Raw genomic sequence first — 22,275 nt, forward strand, 5'->3', positions numbered from 1 at the left:
TAAATACTCTGGAGAACAACAGGACTTTAGGACAAAGCCTCATAGACATTGGAGGACCTCAGAAGGTGGCAGTGTAACGTCAAGGACTAACTACAACTATGTTCACAACAAATATTCCACTTTCAAGTCTCAAACAGTTTAATGTTACACGTTCTTCATAAGCCTTAGTAGGTTCGTGGTGGCAAAGTTACTCTTCACAAAACCATACGCTTAATAACTGCACAGCTAAATATTGCTCTTGAAATCTATCTAAATGAGATTTAAGCTGTGTTAATGTTTAGAGAAACGATACCAGCCAAGCGTCCACTACATGAAATGGCAGAACTCGGTACTGACAGCTAATTTAGTAAAACATTGTGCAAGTGGAAGAAAAGCTACAAATACAGAAACTGAGCATAAAGAAACAGACAATGAATCAGGTACCCTTTCCCAACAGGAATATATTTATTTGAAATTATTTCAAATGATAAAAACATGGCTGATAACGTGAATGACCACAGGGTTTTTGCTTTTCAGAGTGGACAAGGTGAGAACATGAGATAAGTAGAGGGGTCATCTGTGTATCAAGGTGAACATGATCCAGAAAAAGAAGCAGAGGTGCATCACTTATCACCTTCACTAAATTACCTGCCGATCTGATTTTTTGAAAACCAGACCCCAAAAATGTTGGCTCATTGGTAAAACCTCGCATACATCAATTCAGCTCATTCACCTTTATGGCCAAATGTCCAGAGAAGTGCAACAAGAATCCAGTCTGTCAGACCAAAGCTCACCCACTGGAACATTGTTAGAACTCTTAATCATGTCTTTTCCTATAGTACAAGCTTTTTACAACATAAAAATAGATCAATAACTATGATTACCATATTCCTTAAAGTAAATATACAATATTTATTGCATTTTCAAATAGACTTGTTTCTTATTTACTCCGTTGTCATCATCTTCCCCCAATATATGTCGTCGTCATCATCATCAAAAAACTAATCACTGGTACCGATGAGTGACAACAGATTTGTGTAAGGCAAATACCAGCAGGAGGCGCTGCATCACTGAGAATGGACAGTCTGACCTGAGCCAGGATCTTTTTGTTCACTTTTTGTGCTGTGCACTGTAGAAAATGATGTCATTAGTGTTTTAAGTGAAGCTTGATGCTTTCAAAGGGAGAAAAGAGAGGACCTCCATATATATTCCAACAATTCTCTGGCACTTAAGTGTTCCTGCATTTTTTTTTTTTTTAAGATTTTTGTTTTTGGTTAGCTGCTACCATCTACAATCTCTACAAACTGCTGCTTGCATAGCAATTCAACAACACATTATCTTTCTCTGGCTATGAGGTCCTTCTTCGAAAGGGCCACCAGCAGCAAATCATGAATCAGAGCAGAGCTGAGCTTTCAGACCAACTTCCCTTGAAGAAGATTCCTGCGAAAACAGAGATGATCCCTTGTAAACTCCTCCAAAAATGGTCTGCAAACCTTGGTCCAGTAAACAAATAATTAGTGTTGGACTAAAATGTGGCCCACACAGAACCCACAGTGAGCCTGAAGAAATATGCTGGCTATGTGAAGGAAACCTGTCAGAACCATCAGGGGCAAATCAGTTTTATGTTGCATCAACATGATGTAGTCCTGATGTTGAAGGTGCGTATGTCAGGGTCATGCACAGTGTCTCGGTTAAGCAGTTTAGCTGCTGTGCAACATCATCTGAAGATGCAAATATGAACAACCCCAGATACAGGATAGAGTTACAAAAACAGGCAAGACTACAATCAAAGAATTCTAAATGTCAGAACAAGTGTGTGGCGACTGCTGTCATGGTGAACCGTTCGTGAGACTCCACCTGCATTTGGCACACCGACTCAAGCACACCTTTACCTGGCACTGATGGAATGGCTATTCAAGACAAATACTAATTAACAAACCGACAATAAGCCCCACATGTGTGGCAGTACAAATTTTTAGGGAAAAACCTGAGTTTATCTGCTCATATTCCCTACAAATTAATGCTGACACCAAAAAGCAATAACATAACAGAAAAAAGAAAATATGTTATTCTGAAAAATCACAACTATTCTTATTATTATTCTGAATAAGCATAAAAAAAGATGGAATGCAGAGATTTGGAAGTGTTCGGAGTTTGGTCCCGATATGTCAAACAGAAGCCTCTGCATTCAGTCAGCAGAGTCGTCATCAAAGTGGTCCCAGGCAGTGGTTTTTGTTCTCTCGTGCAAAGACTGAAAGTGACCGCTGAGTAGTGTCAAACCTGCGTGGTGTAGTAGTGTTTCCTTTGTGTTCACCTTGATGCTTCCAGCTGGTGGCTCAATGTTAGTGTATGTTTGTGATGTAGTGTGTTTATGATTCGAGTGCTTCACCGCTTCCTCCTCAACGACACAGTTCAAGTCCCGAACTGAGGTCTGTTCACCTGCCCACTGGCGGCGCTGGAGGAGCTCCTCTTACGGCTGAGGAAAGAAGGTGGAGAGACAAAGTTAACTACAGCTCAGTCCTCACACTGGTCTAAAGGGCATAAATTGTACATTTTGAGAAGAAAGCTGGAAAAGTGACAGAAGTTCAAAACCAAAAAACAGTTCAATGAATAAATCTTTAAAACCTTAAGCCCTGACAGAAGGTCCGCTATTATTTTACAACTCACAGAGAACCATTTTCAACCACAGTAGACTAGAAATTTCAAAATTTTGAGTTAATAAGCTGTAATTTTCGAGATCAAAATCTTAAGTTAGCGCTGTCAACCAGGGAGCTCTGTGAAGGTACTTCTTTTCCTTGTTACCCAGAAGCCAAAGGTGGAAGGCATCATCTACAGCTGTACTTTTGACATGGTTTTACAAATGACATCCTTGTGTTACTAACTGAACTGCATGGCGTTATCAACAGCAGTTTGCTAATGTTTATTATACACTGGTAGGTCACTGAAGAAGCTAAAACTGTTGCCCTCGTTTCCATTTTCATGAAATTGATTTGTGAATTCAGCGTTGATAACTTTAGAAATGCAAAGACTGTCTCCAATAAATCTCTTAGCTGAGATGATAATCCTGCGTTTGATTCAACCTGGAAACATCATGGCTCCTAAGACTTAAACTCCCCCCTCCCCCCTCACCAACTCAACAGGTTAATATTTAGTTTCACAAAACTCAAGTAGTCATTATAAGGAAGTAGGTAAGCTGTGATTAAGTTGGTGGTAAACCTTTACTGTGAAACAAAGGTCAACGTTGCGTTATACCTTTCTCTTTTGGCATGTTGTAAAAAAACAGAAGAATACGTTTGCAGCTTGTGTGAGTCACTGAATATGTGTATAATATAATGTTAGCATTTCTATTTGTGGCAGGATACTACCATCATAAAGATATCACATCAATATTTTAAGAAGACAATTTGTTTCCTACACTGCAAATTACCATTGCCTGTTAATTAGTGCTTTTACACTTAGGTGTGTGCATAATATATACTTATTTTATAGGCAGAGAAGAAGAACTAGTTTCTAGTAATTATTAATTATGTTAATGCTGCTATAATAACACTGAATTTATAGGGAAGACACTTTCCAGAGCAACTCCATAGCATGTGGAGCACGTGCCAACAGCTCTAAAAGATGCATGTAAACCAAACTGTTAGGATAGTGTCTAAACAACACACACACAGCAGCTCAGGGTAATTTTTCATGAAACCCAGCTTCCCCTATGGCTGCATCCTGACACATAACACAAACAGAGCAGTTTATATGGCAATAAAACAATTGTCCACGACTTAACTGAATCTTAAGGGGAGCTGGCATTGTGTTACATTTACACTGTGGGTCATGCTTCAGTCATACCACACAGATCATAACCTTTTCTTCTTGTTTATTCCTTGTTGTTTTACTGCTGTTCTAAGTGTTTAGCACATGAGATCTGGGTAAATAAAGTGACCGTGTCTGACAATAACACTATATTCTCCATGAGAATGCAGTGTCTTATTATTCCTGACAAAACAAGTCAAGTGGAGGGAGAGAGCAATGTGCTTCATAGTGTTACTCATACCCGTGTTGGTCTTGCTGGGGTAGACCTTGTTGATAGGCCTGTACTCCTCTGGAGGTGGAAGGTCTTCAATAGGGTGGAAGTTGAACTTGGATTCAAAATCATCTGTAGGAGGAAGGAGAATAAACATAAACGTTTTAAAATGTGCAGACACATCAAGTCACAAGTTTTAAATATTAATTGCATTTGTTTTACAAAGAAAAGGCAGTGGACAGTTTAAATTGCTTAATAACTTATGACTACTACAAACGCAAAATGAAAAAGTTAAATCTCAAACTTCTGTGGCTAAGAGATCATGTCCTAACCAAAGTGTAGTAACAAATGCTTTAATGGATTTTTTTACTGCTTGCATACTCATTTGCAACAGTACTGATACACCCAGAGTAACATCATCTTCTCCTTCAGCTGACACACAACATAACAGATGTGAATAACAGCATAACAGACTTAGTGAACATGTTAAAGGCTGACACCCCGGTGTTTATGAGAACTTTTGCGAGGTCAGTAAAGCTCTTATATTAAAAATACTGAGGTATTAAACAGCCATCATCATGAAATTTTAACCTGATCATCATAAACGTTATTGTTAATGAATTAAGATTATTTCATTCTTAGCAATTACCCACAGACGGCAGCTATGTTTTTTAAACCTTTAAACATGTGAAACAGCAAAACATAGCACTGAAACAGAGATAAGCACAGTGCAAAAGAATAAAAGACAAGCATGTTTTTCACGTGAGTTTCATCTATATAAGAGCGTTTCTAAATCTATGTACCGTCTTTTCTCTGTTTTAAAAGTTAACATTAATTAGCCAAAGCCACTAACTCTATCATTAATGCTGGCACTAGGCAGCAAAGATCATCAGTCCTGCTTGTTTTTACTGTTAATATACAGTGTTCATTTAACAGGATAATACAATAATTTGTGTCTAAACTATTGAAATTATTGTTATGTTTCTCGTAATGTTTCTCCTAGAAAAACCCATGCCATGTTATTTTAAAGAAGGGGCTTTATTATGCCTTCTAGACCACTCACACTTGTTGTCTTTTTCTAACTGCATGTTCATGAACTTTAACATTTTGTAGCTCTGAGGCTTGTAGCGTCTGACGTGTCGCTCTCGGATTTGTTGCAATTTTGTCCACTCATGTCCACTCCTGGGAAGACTGGTACTGGTGTTGAATGTATCCCAACCTTGTTCACTGTAGAATTATGGACTTCAAATGATTTATAACCATTGCCAGACATTTCGAGGCAGCAACATTTGTTCCTCAATCATTATTTACGTCTTTCCTCCTTGGCCTTGTGTCACCACATACCTGAATGCTGCAGGCAAGCAAGCTGCAAAACATTTGCTTCTACTGGTGAGCTCACACTGGCTGGTGATCAGTTAGTGAAGTACATTTGATAAGCCTTACCCTTTTCATTCCTACAGAATTATTAGGGGTACACTTAGTTTAAAAAAAACAGACAAAAAAAAAAAACACTGCTTCTGCAATATGGCTTAGTTTTTGTTACATAAATAATGACATTATGTAACCTTTGAGGTTATATTCACATCATATTAAGCTCTGCTAAGGAACAGATTACCACTACATACATTGACAGAGGGAGTACTTTAAACCACCAGGCAGAAGTTTGCTTTTGTTTTTTTAAATATCAAAAAATAAATAAAAACAAAACCAAAAAAATCTTTCAACCCCTCTTTCAAACAATTAGCTGATGAGCATGAAAGTTTTTACCCTATTCCTTCTTCTCAGTCTGTAGTCACTGGTCCCTGCCTTTGTATTATGAACAGAGCTCAGTCACAGCTCAGTTTTTAGATTCCAGCCACTACAGATCACCCGTACAACATCTTTGCCTTCCCTACAGCCACAAACTCCAACCATCAAGCCTAGACAACAAAAATAAATGGTATTCTTTGGTTTGTCAAATAATAAAATAAGTCGTACAGGTTGCTTACTTTGTCTCAGCCCCCAGTTCTGTCAACCTGTGCACAAAAAAAAAGTCTTTCCTACAGGTTGATGATTTACTTCTTGTAGTGGTTGGCATGTCGAGAATTTACATTTATTCCCTAATCACCTGACATGCAAGCAATGACTGTTTATGCTCTCTTATGACATTTATTACTCAGTTTGAAAGAGTTGCTGAGGGACAGGATGACAAACTATCTTAGGCTATAAATCCCATGGTCTGCAGCCTCAAGTCTCCCTTTATACAAACCACATAAATAGTGATTTGGTTTTATCATCATTTTTAATTCTTAAGTTTGACACAGTAAGTACACAAAGCCTCAGTAGTAATCTAGGAACCACCCATAACTACCTTTTTGGTTTCCTGATGTGTGGACAAATCAGGAAACCAAAAAGGTAGTTTGCATAGTGTCAGTGGAGATTTGACTATCAACGGCGATTCGTCACCGTCACCTCCATCGCATCAAGATCATAAACAAATTTGAGTAGTTAAGCAGCAGAAAAAGTGGTAGCTATTTATATAAGCCTCAGCATTTCATCTCCTGTTTAAAAGAGCAGTCAGATCGAACCCCACATTCAGATAGGTACCAACACTTGGGGGTGTAGTGTTGACACTCAGAGATATAGCTCAAGTTGTACTGGTGGTGCCCAAAGTTACTGAAATTAAGAGAGATGTTTTTTCAAACATTATCCGAGCTTTTCAGGGATCAAAGGAAAGGGTAAACATCCAAAGTCCACTTAAAAGCCATTTATGGAGCAATAAGACAATTTAACATTCTCTCCTCTCCATCTCCGACTGCCTGCATAAGGACACCATCTCAAGAGAAATCATCGGCACCTCCCTCGACAAAAACCATACAGTGCCTCAGATAAGGAACTTTGGTCCTCATCTGCCTCACTATCAACCGTTCCATTAAAACAGAATGGGGATGAAATGGGAGTTACACAGTTACTGTAATTAAGTATCATTTAAATTTAATTACCAAAAAGTTATCATTCACTTTATACTTAACTTTAACAGAAACCACCGTCCTAGTTCAACACTATAGCAGTAGGCCAGACACATTTACACAGGCATAAAACACTAGCGGCTGCCATTCGTCCTCCCGGCAAAAAGAGTCTTTGGCACAAATCTCCTGGAAGTAAGATCTAGTTAGCAGGTTACTAACCCTACCAACCCCGTCACCAGGTGTTCAACATTTCAACCATACTGTTGATTATAAATGAGTTTTTGAGTGCATGTGGCAAAACTGTCCTTCCAACCCCATAAGGATATGAACACTTTTATTTTACTAGGCCTCACAAAATCTTTTCTTCTAGTGACTCTGGTGAGTTTCAGACTTCCAGCCTTAAGTTTTTATTGGAAAAACCAACTTCACAATCCCTTACAAGGCCACATTTTGTGTTGCGGCAGCCACGTAAGACTGTGAGATAAACATAAACTGGCTTTGTAGTTATGCTCTCTTAATCACAATGTATTCCTACCAACATTGTCGTAACACCATGGATAACCAATTTACTTATAACAGGTTGGGCTTGTTTATCCAAGATTAGTACTAGATTATCAGCAGTATGATAATCTGGTTCAGCCTCCTGTTCATCCATCTTCATTTCTGCTTATCTCACAGTGCATTTTGTTGCACTAGCCTTCATTGGCCATTTCCTGTGTTAGTGTGGGTCTGCAGTAGTGGCAAGTGTGGATTCATGTAAACTCCTTCTTTGTGATCACAGTTTGGTTTAAACAGCAAGCTCTGGGCTGTTGTCCACTGTGCTCCAGTTATGGTTGATTTTCTGAAGCATGTACAGCACCCTCTCTGTGTTCTTAGCTGATTTACAAATGGAGCACTGGGTTTTCCACTCCTGCCTAACAGAACACACACATTGTCTGTGTGCACCAGTGCTGCTATGCAAAGAGACTGTAGCAGAAAATTCAAAGAGAGAGGATGGGTGTGGATGGAGGTGTCAGGGTCCAATTTGAATACCTCCACACATACAAAACCAGGCAAAAAGGTAATGAGCTACATTTAAGCCATTTTAGGTCTAACCTGTGAGCAAAGTCATGTAAATAAGATCTCACACGTAACACTACGATGGTTATAGCTCATCTTTTTAGGATTTAAACAATGTCTGGAGAGAGACATTTATACATAACAGTTTTGAAGTCACAATTTTAGGGATGTTATCCTTTTCTTATCATTTTGCTAAGTTCATTATAAATATTTTAACTTGATAAATGGTGAAATCCTGTATCCCTTTGTTTCTGCCTGCTGTGAACTGTGGCACCATTTGATCTAATTGAACTAGATTCAGTAGGATTTTAAAAACTGATGTTATTTAGCAGTTGTCAACAGTGGAATATGAAGGAGATGTTGCCGAAGCAGTCTTTTCGCACTCACCTATGATGGACTTGGAGGAGGAGCTGGAGGAGTAACCATTCCGGACTGGCGGGGGTGGAGGAGGGGGTCCAGCTGGGGTTCGTGAGGAGGAAGATGAGATGGAGGAAGAGGAAGGAGGAGGTGGTGGTTTATTGCCTCTGGAGTCTGAGCTATGGCCACGGTAAGGGGGTGGGGGAGGAGGGGCATCCCGATTGCCATTACGAGACCCAGGGGTGGGCGCCTGGGGAGCTGCATGGACAACATACACACACAAACAAGTGATCACGAATTCATACTGAGGGTCAGATGAACGGCAGTGATCTTAATGAATCTGGTCAAGTCTGTGTGTGTCTAATGTATCAGTTGCCGGGGTCCCCCCACCATGATAAAACTTGTAAGGGTACAAAGTTTGTACACACGGGCTAAAACAGAAATATGAAATGAAAGTACTGACCATGACTGTTTTACATTTAGTACAGACTTATATAGTCAAGTGTTACTCAGCAGTCAGTAAAAACGTGCATGCATGTTGTGCAGAACAGAGCGAAACATCACGTTACAAGCATCTTTCTTCCAGCTGGTTTCATAACCAATCATGAAACCAGATATGATATAGTTTCTTAAAAATGCTACTGTTTGTAACAAAGCAACTTAGAATATGCCACATGACACATTTCGAGTTCCTGTCACTGCATCAGTGGAAAAAAACCCCAAACATCTGTTCTCATACTGACTTTTAAAATATAGAGACTTCAGTACCAGCGAACAGTGAGATTGAAACAAGTCTGTGCAACTTAATATTAAGAGTGCGTGTGGGGGAAAACAAGGTGAGCAGGAATGCTGGAATATTCCACAGGGCTACAGGAATGCAGAGAAACCAGGAGACCTTGTAGCAAATCGTTTCACCGTTCAATCACAAGACAGAACTCAAGCTAACAAGTGCCTTCCTGTTTCGTGTATTTGCTTTGAATTCAAATTATGACTGTTCCCAGTGTGCCATAAATCTTTTCTGAAGCGGAAACAAAATCATCATTTGACACGTCAGACGTGGAGAACTTCATCTGTAACTAGGGCACTTTGTAGGTGTGGCTGTCCTAAATCCCCCAGTTTTTTTAAGTTTTGTTTTTTAAACATCAGAAGCATCCAAGATGTGTCATCCACATGGCATCCACCCAACTTAGCATACTTACAAATACCAAAAAACAGCATATCTGCTCCGCATATTAAAATATCCTCATGTCGTCACTTGTTGACAAAATAAGGGGGGGGGGGAAAAGGTCATTCTCCCAAATGCAAAAGCAGCTGTAATTATAAGAAATATTATACTACTGTCAAGAATCGATGCAGGAACTTGATGAAATGCTGCAGCCAAAAGAAAGATTTATACATCACACAGAACAAGACGAAGCACATTTTTTGTATCGTTCTGCACTACTCTCAGATTCAGAGGATAGAAGCCCGTCATGTGTAGAAAACGTTGCAGCGTTATCCTGGATTGTACCTTAAAGGTTCAGAGATAATGAGCCAAGGCTTGCTTTGCCTTCATTATAAACATTTCTCCTCAAAATAAAGAATAATGAGGTCTTCTTCAACGTTCACAATCAGGAGTTTGCACTCAGCCATATCTTTATTGTATATATGAAGTAAATCTGGGCATTCAAACGATGAGCTGATTAAGGGATTAGGTTAACAATGGAGGTTAGGTTTCATGAAGGTCAAATTAGAGATGATTGAGAATGAACGAGAGAATTTCAATCACAGGATAAAAATAAAGAAAAAATTGTGGTGAGTGGCAATATTGCACTTTTGACAGATTTCTGGGACGTACCTGTTCTGCGTCCAGGTGGATCTCTGACAGGTGGAGGTGGTCTGTTAGACTGCTGAGAAGAGGATGACGATGATAATGATGGAGGTGGTGGTGGGGCATGGCTGCGTCCTTGGTTGCTGCCTCCTGATGTGTGTTTTTTATGAAGGGAGTTATTCCTCTGGGGAAGCTCTGGAGCTCCACCTCCATCGCCGTGGGATGGCCCATTAGAGACACCACCAGATGTGTGTGGTCTGTATGGCGGGGGAGGAGGAGGAGCAGAAGAGCCTCCAGTAGGTGGTCTGCTGGAGGACAGAGGTTTTACGTTGCTGGGCGGGGCTGGGCCTCTTCCAGGTGTTGGTGGAAGGGGTTTCTCTCTGCTGTAAGAGGATGAGGAAGGTGCAAGAGATGCTTTCTGGCTTGGGGTAGGTGGGGCATTTCCACGGCCACCTCTGTTAAAGGGTGGTGGAGGCGGTGGTGCAGAGGTGCTGTGCTTCATCCCACTGCTACCGCTGGAGGAGTGGGATATGTCAGGCAGCGAGGGGCGGTGTGAGCGTGAATGTTCTGGTGGAGAGGGCTTGTTGGGGGGTGACGGTGAGGTGGACCGGCCTGTGGGAGGACGAGGAGCCGCTGACCGGGACCCCGGGGGCCGTAGCGCAGATCTGCCCAGTGAACCACCAGCAGGACCGTCTGTGTGGAAGACAGAGAGGCAGTGTTTAAGTGCACTGGGAAAAAAATACAACAAAAACCAACTCTGGTTTCTTGGAAGCAAGTATTATTGTTTTGGAAGCAAAATAATAAGGAATTGGGAATGACTTAACACTCCCAGTGAGTCTCATACTCTCGCTCTGAAACTCGCGCTGTCACCATATTTTCCTCTATCAGGTAATATATAAACACGCACGCTCCATGCAGTGTGCCAGCTAGAAATTTTTCCTGGTTGGGGATTAATGATGCATTCGCAGCATGTGGGAAAAAAATAACTCGGAGTGAATTACACGCAGACAGCTTAATATTTCCATGGTAACTTATACTTGATGGTTACAATAAAGCCATTTTAACCAACATGCGTGGGAAAATCTCACGATACATTGAATACATTTGATATATCACCGAGCCCTATGTGGACGAGTTAAATACTACAATCAGATGATTTTTGCACAAATCAGTCACATGTCAGACCTGTTGCTGACTGATTCGTCGATAATATTCTTTATATACCAACCTCTTGCTAAACTGTACAGTACAGTCTTGTGGTGTTGTTGCTGTATATTATTGCTTAATTAGTGAAGGGGTGGGTAACCAAGTTTGACCAGCTTATGGTTACATTAACACTAGTTGGAAACTTTCGTTTCTCCACGGAGCTACACCTTTGACTGCTAAGATCTTCCATTATAAAAATATCAAACAAGCAGCAGGAGAAGTTGAAGGTTGAAGCTATTTGCTGCATATGAAGTGTAACAGTTCAATAATTTAACATTCAACTAAAATAGTACGTTTTAGACTTTCATTCATTATTAATGGTCCAAGCATTGTGAATTTGTAGCAGTGTAAATTATTTATTTCTATAACCACAAAATGATGGACAGAAAAATAAAAAGTACAAGCTCGGGAGAAAGGCCAAAGGAGCTTTATTCTCTCTCTTTATGTGCCGTTTCTTATTCTGGAATCATCTGCTGACAGATGTTATGTGTACGAGAGGACTGACTTCAGGTGTCCTCTCTTCTCCTTGTTATTTACTCACACTAATGATAACGGCTCTTTGACAAAATGATCCAAATACAGTAAACTGGGGCAAACACGTATGTGCTAAATAGCATAAATGTTTTACCTCCAATTGGTCGTAACTTTGGCACACCTCCTTGGAAAAGGCCGCCCATTCCCTTTGGGGCTCCACCTCCAAAACCGCCACCTCCACCACCTCCACCACCTCCTCCAGATTCTGGGGGGGCAAACAGAAATACATTTTAATATTCAAATATTTAGAGAACCTGGGACTTTATCATGGAAAACTGATGGGAATAAGCTGTTCCACTGCAGAGTAAGAAAAAAAACTGTTCTTTAATTTAACATTTTAAAGGTCAAGTTCAGTTTCCTTTTTCCACTTAAACATATTTTACATAAATTTCTGAAACATATACCGCTCAACAATGGAAAAAATTAAAGGGAACTCTTAAACCACACATCATTACTGACATACAGCAAGACGACTTATTGAAAACAAACATGCGCTGTCATTCACCTTTTCCCCCCAACATCTATTTGTTTATACCCTACTTTGCATTTCCACAATGTGTCTTTTGTCCTGTGCCCCCCACCCCCACCACCCCACCTTATTGTAGCAGATGGCAGAGTTTTCTTCCTGTCACGGAGTTTTTTCTGCCCACTGTCAGCGAGTGTTTGGTACAATATTAAGCACCCCAAGGTGACTATTGTTGTGATTTGGCAGTATATAAATACAAGATAATTTTAGGACATCCACCCTGGTGTCAGGATTTTGAATCAACTCACAGGGAGTACATCAGTTGGGATTTGAGTTTGTGTATAAAACAAACTTACTCTCTATAACAGGAGCACTCCGGTCATTGACCTGGCCGACCTTCTTTAGCTTGGCGCCTTTGTGGATGTCTGACAGCAGTGCTCCTCTGCCTTTTGCCTCAGATGAGCTCAGTTTGGGAGGAGCTGTGTTTGCCTGTGGAGACAGTTAAAAACTTTACAAGCAAACTTCCGGCTCCTTTAGTTAGAACAAAAAAGTTTGAGCTCGCAATGCAGACTTAAAACAAAGATATAGTTTAGTAGCAGCTTTTGGTAATTTAGCTTCTATATCTGACTTTGCCCATGGCTTAACAATTCAAAAACGTTTCAGGGACAAGCACGTCTTGTGCACATTTGCACCATGTTTTAATATAAACAAATTTCTCACAGCACATATAAACATCTCAGGTCAAATTAGAGATCTGCTACAAGGAAGTGTATAACTTGTCAGTTTTCAGTGCAGTGTGTTGTGATGAATATTTGATCGGGTCACTGACCTCATGGAAGGTTGGAGGGGGTGGGGGTCCTGGAGGAGGAGGAGGGGGAGGAATAGGCATCCTGACTCTGCGTTGGCACCGTTCTGTGTGGGGTAAAGGCCGGTGACTTCACCGTCTCTGGAACAATACGCTGGCTCCTGAAAATGACAGAATATCTCAACTGATAAAACTGAAAGCCAAATTCGGTTGTTAAGTGATGACGTATGAGCCCTGCTTCTACTCTGCATTTATTAAGGCTTTTCTGTTTTAAAACACACGTTTTGTATCTTGTTCTATTTAATCTGAACACGCCCCTAAAAAAAGTCAGTGATCACTGTCGGTCTCTCTCGGTTTTTATTACCACTACTCATCAGCACAACATTTTAAAGCTCACGGTGTAACTGCAGCCCAGCCCGTGCAGACTAACTTGGTATGGTGGATGGATTATCTCAGTTGTTCTCCTGACTGAAATTTGGTCCATTTACAGCATCCTTTGACCCTAACTGTCAGGAACCCTTACATTAACTTTTATTGAGTGGAAAAATTTGCGTTCATCCTCCAGCTTCACTGTGTTCACATTATACTAGCCACAGCTGTGTAGTTTTGTCTGATGAAGCAAAGGTTTACTAGCAGTAAGGGTAAAACTGCACATACTGTTGTACCAGTGTAGTAGTAGTAAAAAAAAAAGAAAAAAAAAAAAAAAGGTCCAGTCTAGAATATGATGTAACCCTAGTTTCAAGAAATTAAGAGCGCACACGCACACACACACACACACACACACACACACACACACACACACACACACAGGAGCTTTCCCATGGACCAAGAACCTTTTAACCTTCTGTACCCTTTAACAGCAACAGCTGGATATGCCGTATTTCCCCATAACCGCCATGGATTACTGGAAACCTTCTACTGCTGTCCGTGTATATAAGATATTGTTGTATATACATTGTATTTTTATGCATTTAATTAATATTAACACTTAAAAATAAATTAGGAATTAAAAATATGTCTAATATTTTATAAAATGTTAAAACTTCATTGTGTATGAAGTGTCCTTGTCTGCTTGTCTTTTCAAATAAAGTCCAATATGGGCCAGCAAAGCTCACTTATGAGACGAGTTGTTGAGGATACCCCGAACTTGCCTGTGAGTAAAAACTGCCGGTTTTGTTCAGTGCTAGTGAATTTTGTTTTTTGAAGTAAGTGACTGTGAGCTGTCTGGAGACAAGAGGCTTGCATGTCTAATGGCATAGGAGGCAGATGTAGATGAGGAGGAGACAAATGATGAAAATGTAAATGTAATGTAAATTTGTTGGTATATCAGCGCTGTTAGGGGAGGAGAAACAGCCGAAGCAAAGAAATTATAACTTTTCCCCCCAAAAGTTTCTTCCACAAACTGTTGCAACATTTCCCTCTGTATAATCTGTTCATTACTTTACTGATATATCATTAAATGGCTCTAAAACCAATGCAATCATATACAAATATCTTCAACCCACCTGTAGCAGATCCGGCACATGTTGTAGGCTACAAAAATCTAGAGGTGCGTAACCGGCAGAAATGGCGGCTAGCAACAGCAGGTGTAATGTTAATGTTATGCCATTCATGAGGCACTGCACAGTGGGTGTAATGATCCCACAGACTTTAACTCAAACCAACTTTTAGATCAAAGAATATGTGCTTAATAAAATAAAATTAAAAAAGCCACAAGGAACACTCACCATGATTGCAGTGGATAATTTTACCTGTTTTGAACACCACTGCATTTTAGTTCGTTGTATGTTAAACATCCTATGTTCTTAGCACAGCAGGAGCTATGCTAGTGGACCAAGAACAGCACAAACACAAACAAGAGCAGCCCACATTACTGGCTGTTACATTTCGACACTGCTCCCGATGACACTAAACAACTACATTATGTAGATGTCTGTATGAAAAGCTCTGCTAAACAACGACAGCCTGCCAACCCACAACCCTTCCAGGCATTTTGGTTCCTCTATCTGAACAATGAACCAGACTTTAAAACAAGTTTACAGTTTGTAAACCCCAAAGTTTCACTAAAATCCTCTCAATAGCTGCAGCAACTCTTAACGGGTTTGGCTAAGTGGTGCTGAATGTGTTTCTTTCAGTTCAAAACTGAAAGCTAATCAAATATCAAAAAGGAGAGAAGCGCAAGCACCAGATCCTCAGAACAATCTTTAATCCAAAGAATAATTAAACATTTAATCAATCCTGTGTTTTTGTTTTTCCTTCTACTGATCAGCTACTTGTTTCACATCCAAAATAAGAACAATGCATTTAACCAGCATCCAGGCAGAGCTAACAACAGGAGAATGTTCATTTTAATGTGAAGAGCTGAGTGTTTTCATATGGTTTTCTTTCAATGTTCTACACTTTGTGCCTGTGTCACTGTTAAATGCAACTGCGACCTGGATTACTCCCATGGGAATTGGGACAGTTTGCACAGTACAGTTGACGAGACTGTTATGAAGCATGATGCTTGAGATAAAGGATGAAATGACAAGAGTTGTTCTGTCTTTCAAATTTCACTTGCAATCTTTTGTAAATCCTTAACTGTGCAACAATGGAGGGTGCCCTCGGGTAAATCCAATATGAAGTGTCACAACATGATGATTACTCATTTTAAAGCGTCATCAGTTTTATAAGGCTTAAGGTGATGAAACTGACTCCACCTATTTGTAGGACAGAACTGAACCAGTTGTAGGATTTTTCTGATTATATGACACACACACACACACACACACACACACACACACACACACACCTAATTGTAACGAAACAGAACTTCTCATGTTGGTAATACACAACTTTCTATTAGTGTAGACTGGACAATTTCTGCGTTTCCAATTCTATAGTTAGGATGAAGAAAGCCAAGACACAGCAAACGGCATCACTGAACAAAGCATCTTCCGTCTTGTTGTCATGACTGTAGTTGACGTTATGCCAACAAGCAGCTGGTGATTGTGTTGTGTTACTGCGAATAGATAAAAGCCCCTGAAGCTAGTTGCTCTTAGGGATGATGCTCAGTAGGCAGTTTCCTAAGAGGGTCCCTCGAACTCGGTAGGTAGACTCGCTTTAGACGCGTCTCTACAGAAAGAATCCAACGCCTCAACTTTACTCTGAATATTACCCTAAAAAACAAAAACAAAAAAAATCTCATCTCAGGGCTTACTCCACCCACAGACCAAAAAGGTTTTCAGCTGTGGGTCTAAAGTAGGGGTGTCAAACTCCAGACCTCGAGGGCTGGTGTCCTAAAACTCAAATGTGTCCCTGCTGCAACACACCTGTATAAAATTAGTAGGTCATTAGCAAGACTCTATAGAACTTGACTGCATGCTGAGTTGGCAACCCCCAACCCTACTCAAGTAATTTTAAATAAATCAGATCAGAATCAGAATGGGGTTTATTGCCAAATGTTGAGCAGGTTTACAACATTAGGAAATTGCTGCGGTGCTTCAGTGCAAACATGCTGTCATAAATAGCACTTAAATAGACATGGAAAAAAAATAAAAGTAGGGATAAGAATTAAAAGTGCTACGTGGAAAGATATGTGCATGAGATATATACATGAGAATAAGTGCAAGTAATGCAAGTAAAGGTAAATGTTTGGAAATATGTACTTCTAAAATAACTTTCATTGCACCATGTTTATTCAGTCATGAGCTCTGTAACATGAACCAAATGGCTGCGTTGCAACCTCAGCATGACTTGGGTACTTTTGTGAAATCTAATGGTAAATGGCCTGTATTTATATAGCGCTTTACTAGTCCCTAAGGACCCCAAAGCGCTTTACATATCCAGTCATCCACCCATTCACACACACATTCACACACTGGTGATGGCAGCTACATTGTAGCCACAGCCACCCTGGGGCGCACTGACAGATCTAATGATCTCCCCTGAACTTAATTTGGAACTATGTCCCTTTGGTGGAAAAAGGGTAAGAGAATCAAGTTAATCAAAACGTCCTGTTCCCTGCACAGATTTCCTGCAGAGGGAACTAGAGATGTCAACGGCTGACTGGAATAGGCCCGTTTGGGTTTTTAGCTGATCAGCCATGACAGATGACTGATAAATTTCACATATTTTTTTCTTGGACTTGTCCGTCTCCAGAAACATGGCTTCAGGTAGCTATAATGCAGACAATGACTAAGTTATTGATTTGGTCATAGACAATACCCCTGTGAAACAAAATCTAACAAGTAATAAGTGTATCTAGGTGTCTCAAATGCTAATGAAATAGCCAGTTTAACCACTGCCACTTCCCGTTAGTGCACAGACTCAGTTGGTTTCAAAGTCTTCCCTCTATTTTCTATTGCAGTAATTTCAGCTGAAATAAAAGTTGTTCAATGTTTAGTGGCTCCAACTTCAACATCTGTTCAGTCTCATCTCCCAATACAGTGGCACTGAAATCCAACTAGGAACTAGTTGGTGTAAATACAGGGTGACGCAAGTCTGTAACACAATGGAATACACTGGAGTTTTTATCTATACAATAAGCTCTGGCCACCAACTTAAATCACATTGGTCACTTGACATTTGTTTGAATTAGACTGACTCCTGACACAAGTCTTGTAATCTGGGGCCGTTTTAGAGTAAAAAGGTTGATTACTTAATAATTTAGCTGTTTCGAGGTTATTCAAGGCATTATTGATCAATAATGACCTGAAGAAATACAGGACAGTGCGTTTTCATCCACTATGAAATTAGAATAGCACTTTGCCCATCTTTGCGAGAAGGTGCACTAAATATAAAACTTGTTATACAGTCAGTTTAGCGAGATAAGTACAGCTCTGTTTGACCCCTGTTCATTTATATAAAAAATTTTTTTTAAATCCTGTAATCACACATGAATTTATATGATGGACATCATTTTCCAGTATTGGAAAGTTTTGATTTGAAAAGACTACCAAAATAATTGTACTGAATTTACATTATAGCTAATTATATTATATTAAACTGTGTCCATCCTGCATATAATACACCTGTACTGAAACTGCTCTAAATGTCAAAGCTTTTCACACAAAGAGTGTCTGAGGTCATTGGATCTCCCCAAACCAGTTAGCTGTCTGGGCTCATTGTTGCCTCATGCAGGCAGTTGGCTCCTCGCCCCGCCCTCACCTCTTTTATGCTCCAGTCCTCGGGCAGCATGGTTTAGAGCTGAGACAGGTTTTCACCGAGGGAAACCAAAGGAATCTTACCTAGCAAGCTCGCTAGTCAGGCAGTGACGTGGGTTAAAGCGAACCGCACAGCAGCAGATTTACGAAAACTGAGAGTAGGGGGTCAGCAAATATTTCAAGACCTGTCTGGTGTGTAGAGTAACTGTAGTCTCAAATAGACCTATTTCAGTGACAGTGATTTAATTAAACCAGCAAGAAAGGTGTGCAAATGGCTATTACACAACTCAAGGATCCATCGTCACATCATATTTACTTTATTATGAGATATCACAAAATCTCTGATTTAATCTTTATATCTTAAATCTCTGATTTAAGAAACTGGAACTAGTAACTGTTGTTTATGCTTTTAACAATTCTTTGCAGTTCTTTAAGTGACAACCCACTGTATAGAGCCAAGAAGACCTCAGATTGTTGGTATAAGACTTCAGAAATACTAAAAAGGCTGTGGTTTAAATAAGATATGATAATCAAATATTACCCAGGCAGTAAAAATGCTCATATGGTTGGCAGTCATGCCCTGGCAAAAGCAACAGGTCCTGACCTTTGACCCCATAATCTAACTAATCCTGTCCATTCAAGATCCAAGTAAAAATGAGCTCTTAAGTAGGTCATGAGGCTGAGATTTGCTCACCATTAAACTGTTCACCCAAACAGTTGGTAAACAGCCATTTGATGGCAAGAAGTTTCCCCACATCAACAGTCTGGCGATGTACAGAGAAACAGAGCCAGAGAGGGAGGGCTGTATGAGGAAGTAGGATGCTTTTGTGGTTAAGGAAGTACGCTGAGCTTACAGGCCTGTAACACTGTGTGTGTTTCTAGGCTTTAGGGGGGTGGAGATGGCCCCATATAACTAAAACAGAACCTCAATTGTGTGCTCAAGACATTCTTTAGAATAAAAAACAACATTTTCTACTGTCAGCTTTTTTCAACATGTAGAGACCAGATAACTACCATGAAACCAGGGATGGAAGACACATTTGTACACTATGTAGAAATTTAAATTTTTATTGCGTTGAGCTTAATGAATACACGAGGCAGAAACTAATAATCGATTAGTCGAAAACTGGCATCTATTTTGGTTTGCAAATAACCATTTATATTTCCGTGTACCGAATAGTTCCATTACTTACAGTGTTTGAGAGATGTTTACCCTACTTGGGTATGAAATGACAAAAGTCGTCTATTTAAATACCGATATAGTGATGATTTTTTTTATAGTGTGACATTTGATGCCTTCGCATATGTACATAATTCCTTATACCTCTGCACACCACTGCATGAACATAGTTTTTGTTGGACAGACCTCCAGCTAAGAGAAACATGAAAACAGTGACATAAACGTTCGTCACACACATGATCCAAAGGCCTAGGCAGGTTGTGTAGCCGCTCCCAGGTAAAGGGAGAGTGAGCATACATACCTGGCAGAGGCTAACTTAAACTTGGTTAGCATTACGAATTTACTCACCCTGGCTCGAACAAGCGGATGTTTGCTAGTCTCGTCCTCCTAAACAACATGAATGGGAAGTGTCGATGTAGAAATCCTTCGTAGGGGAGAGTCTAACCCCCCTTCCAAAAAAATGATGGGAGGGTGCTGGTGAGCTGTGCTGGCGTAAGTTACCAGCGACACTAGCAGGTTAGCTAGCTAGCTGTCGATGGTTTCAACAGATCGGCTAGCGGCGGGTTCACTGGAGCTAGCCGCAGTTAGCTGCTTTGCACCGAGCTGTTTACTTTCCAGCTGTCAATGTCAGCGCAGTCCGGCTGCCTGCAAACTCTGTCCGCAAGAGGTCTTTGAGATAAATAGTGCATTAAACAAAGTGCTGGGCGCGTCTGAGAACCACTTTTTATCAGTTTTGGGTAGCTATAGAAAACTTTACCTGCCCTCCTGACCTGCCAGCAGAGCCATACTCCCTGCTGACACCGTTTTATCGCTCTCTTCTCGGAAACCCGGAAACAAGCAGAGCGACACAAAATGGAGCACAACAGCGGTGCATTAAAGCGCTGCCGTAAATTCCAGCTTTAACAAGGTCATATGTGTACTAACAAAACTCAGTTCTGAAACGTGTTTGATTTAATGGGACGTGTAATGTTTAGACTACGTCAATGTCACGATTTACATTTTCAGTTCAGTTGATCTAATTTTCATATTTCGTAAGATGTAGAGCATTGGATATATTTCGTGTTTGATGAAAATTTTCTTTCACTGTATGAAATAATTGTTATGGTTCCTTTGGTGCTAGAAGTTGAGGTAAACGGTTACTTTTTCATATATTTAGAGTTTCCCTCTAGTCTAAGCAGTTAACAGCAGTTAAAAATTATAAACGGTGATGTGGAGTCTTTTTTTTTTCTTATTTCTTATTCTTATTTTCTTATTATGAAATATGTGGGAAAGGTGAGAACAGAGAAACAAATAAACGTGTAATCTTTCTAAAACATGATGCATAAAAGGGCAAGACAATGAATTAACTGTCTTGAGGGGTCTGTTTGGTAAAATACGAGGTACGCGGAAACCAAATCTTTCTATAATAGAATTAATTAGCGTCCATCTGAAAATTGTTTAAAGTGATTATCAAATTAAATTAATAATATGAAAAATATAGCGTTAAGCTATGTTTGTCTCTGGGCCAGAAAAGTTTCCTTTTTCCAGTTTTTAAAGGATGCTTTTGAAGGCAGAAGTGTCAGGTGACTGTAACGTGACGCTTGCGCAGTTGGAACCAGACGACTTCCTGTCAAGATGTCGGCGAGCATGGCGTACGCCGGATTGTGGAGGACATGCAGAATGTTACTACCCAGACACCATGTCCTGTCCCCCGCTGCCATCCGAACACAGAGCTCTGCTAGTGGAGACTTGATGCCCTGGACCTCGCTCTCCAGGCCTCCGTGGCCGGAGCAGCCGAGCCCGTACTCGGCGGAAGAAGAGCAGAGCCGACACGCTGCTGTGGTTAGCACCGTAAACCAGCGGATCAACCTTCGGGACTTCGGCCGGCTCTTCGCGGTGGTGCACTTCGCCGGACGCCAGTGGAAGGTCACCGGTGAAGACTTGATCCTGATCGAGAACCACATCGAGGCGGAGTGCGGGGAGCGTATCCGCATGGAGAAGGTGCTTTTGGTTGGAGCTGAGGACTTCACCCTGATTGGTAGGCCTCTTCTGGGGAAGGAGCTGGTCAGAATCGAGGCCACCGTAATCGAAAAGACAGAGTCCTGGCCCAAAGTCCACATGCGTTTCTGGAAGAGACACCGGTTCCAGCGCAAAAGGATCATTATCCAGCCGCAGACGGTGCTAAGGATCAACGGCATCGAGCTGGCCCCCAGACTCACATGAAGCTGATGACACAGGACTGGAAGACTCTACTCTCTGACCCGCGGTTTATTTTTTCTTATTGGTTTCAAACATGTAAACAAACTTGTGGCGGTCAGCTTATATGCTCATGACTCTGACTGGTTTGAAACGAGGAGCTGAACATTTGAGTAATACGCTGAGCAGCTGTTCACTGGGTTGTACTCCTGTAAATATATAGTGCAGACCTGTGAGGAGATGTATTAAAGCTTTGTTTCCAACATGTACTGAGGGTTTGGATTAAATCTGAGTTTACAACACAAAACTTTACAAAGGGTTGAAGTTAGTGTAGCTGCAATGGGGGAAAATCCCCTCTATTTCCTCAAGGACCCACAGAATAACCAGAGTAAGTCCACCGTTAGCCTAGATCGTGATTTATAGAGAGAAGATAAAGTGGGTCTGCCCACACTGACCAGAATGTCTGTGAACCTATGTCATCCTTTTGAGACTCAGCTGATACATAAACATTTAATTTAATAAAACCAATCCCCTAAATGCAGGGTTCCCAACCTGAGGTGATATGTGTACCTATGTTAAAGTAGCTTATGCTAT

The 22,275-nt window shown here is 40.6% G+C and overlaps 2 protein-coding genes across 3 annotated transcripts; one reads left to right on the forward strand and one right to left on the reverse strand.

The window, feature by feature from the left end:
* Window positions 1-420: 420 nt before the first annotated feature.
* wipf2a (WAS/WASL interacting protein family, member 2a) lies at window positions 421-20,373 on the reverse strand. Of its 2 annotated transcripts, none has more exons than XM_026172086.2 (8): window positions 19,855-20,373; window positions 13,207-13,343; window positions 12,734-12,866; window positions 12,006-12,116; window positions 10,199-10,864; window positions 8,392-8,619; window positions 4,028-4,129; window positions 421-2,455 (listed from the first exon to the last, which is right to left on the reverse strand). In XM_026172086.2, the coding sequence occupies exons 2-8, from the start codon at window positions 13,264-13,266 to the stop codon at window positions 2,415-2,417; spliced, it is 1,341 nt and encodes a 446-aa protein (XP_026027871.1). In that variant the 5' UTR covers window positions 13,267-13,343; window positions 19,855-20,373; the 3' UTR covers window positions 421-2,414. The 2 variants fall into 2 exon arrangements, with proteins under 2 accessions (XP_026027871.1, XP_080159384.1); XM_080303258.1 differs by having other exon boundaries at window positions 20,264-20,355.
* A 695-nt stretch (window positions 20,374-21,068) lies between these two features.
* Window positions 21,069-21,950, forward strand: mrpl21 (mitochondrial ribosomal protein L21). Its single transcript, XM_026172090.2, has one exon. The coding sequence runs from the start codon at window positions 21,121-21,123 to the stop codon at window positions 21,706-21,708; it is 588 nt and encodes a 195-aa protein (XP_026027875.1). The 5' UTR covers window positions 21,069-21,120; the 3' UTR covers window positions 21,709-21,950.
* Window positions 21,951-22,275: the final 325 nt, after the last annotated feature.

The sequence above is a fragment of the Astatotilapia calliptera genome, chromosome 6, assembly GCF_964374335.1.
Source record: "Astatotilapia calliptera chromosome 6, fAstCal68.1, whole genome shotgun sequence".
Lineage (NCBI taxonomy): Eukaryota > Metazoa > Chordata > Actinopteri > Cichliformes > Cichlidae > Astatotilapia > Astatotilapia calliptera.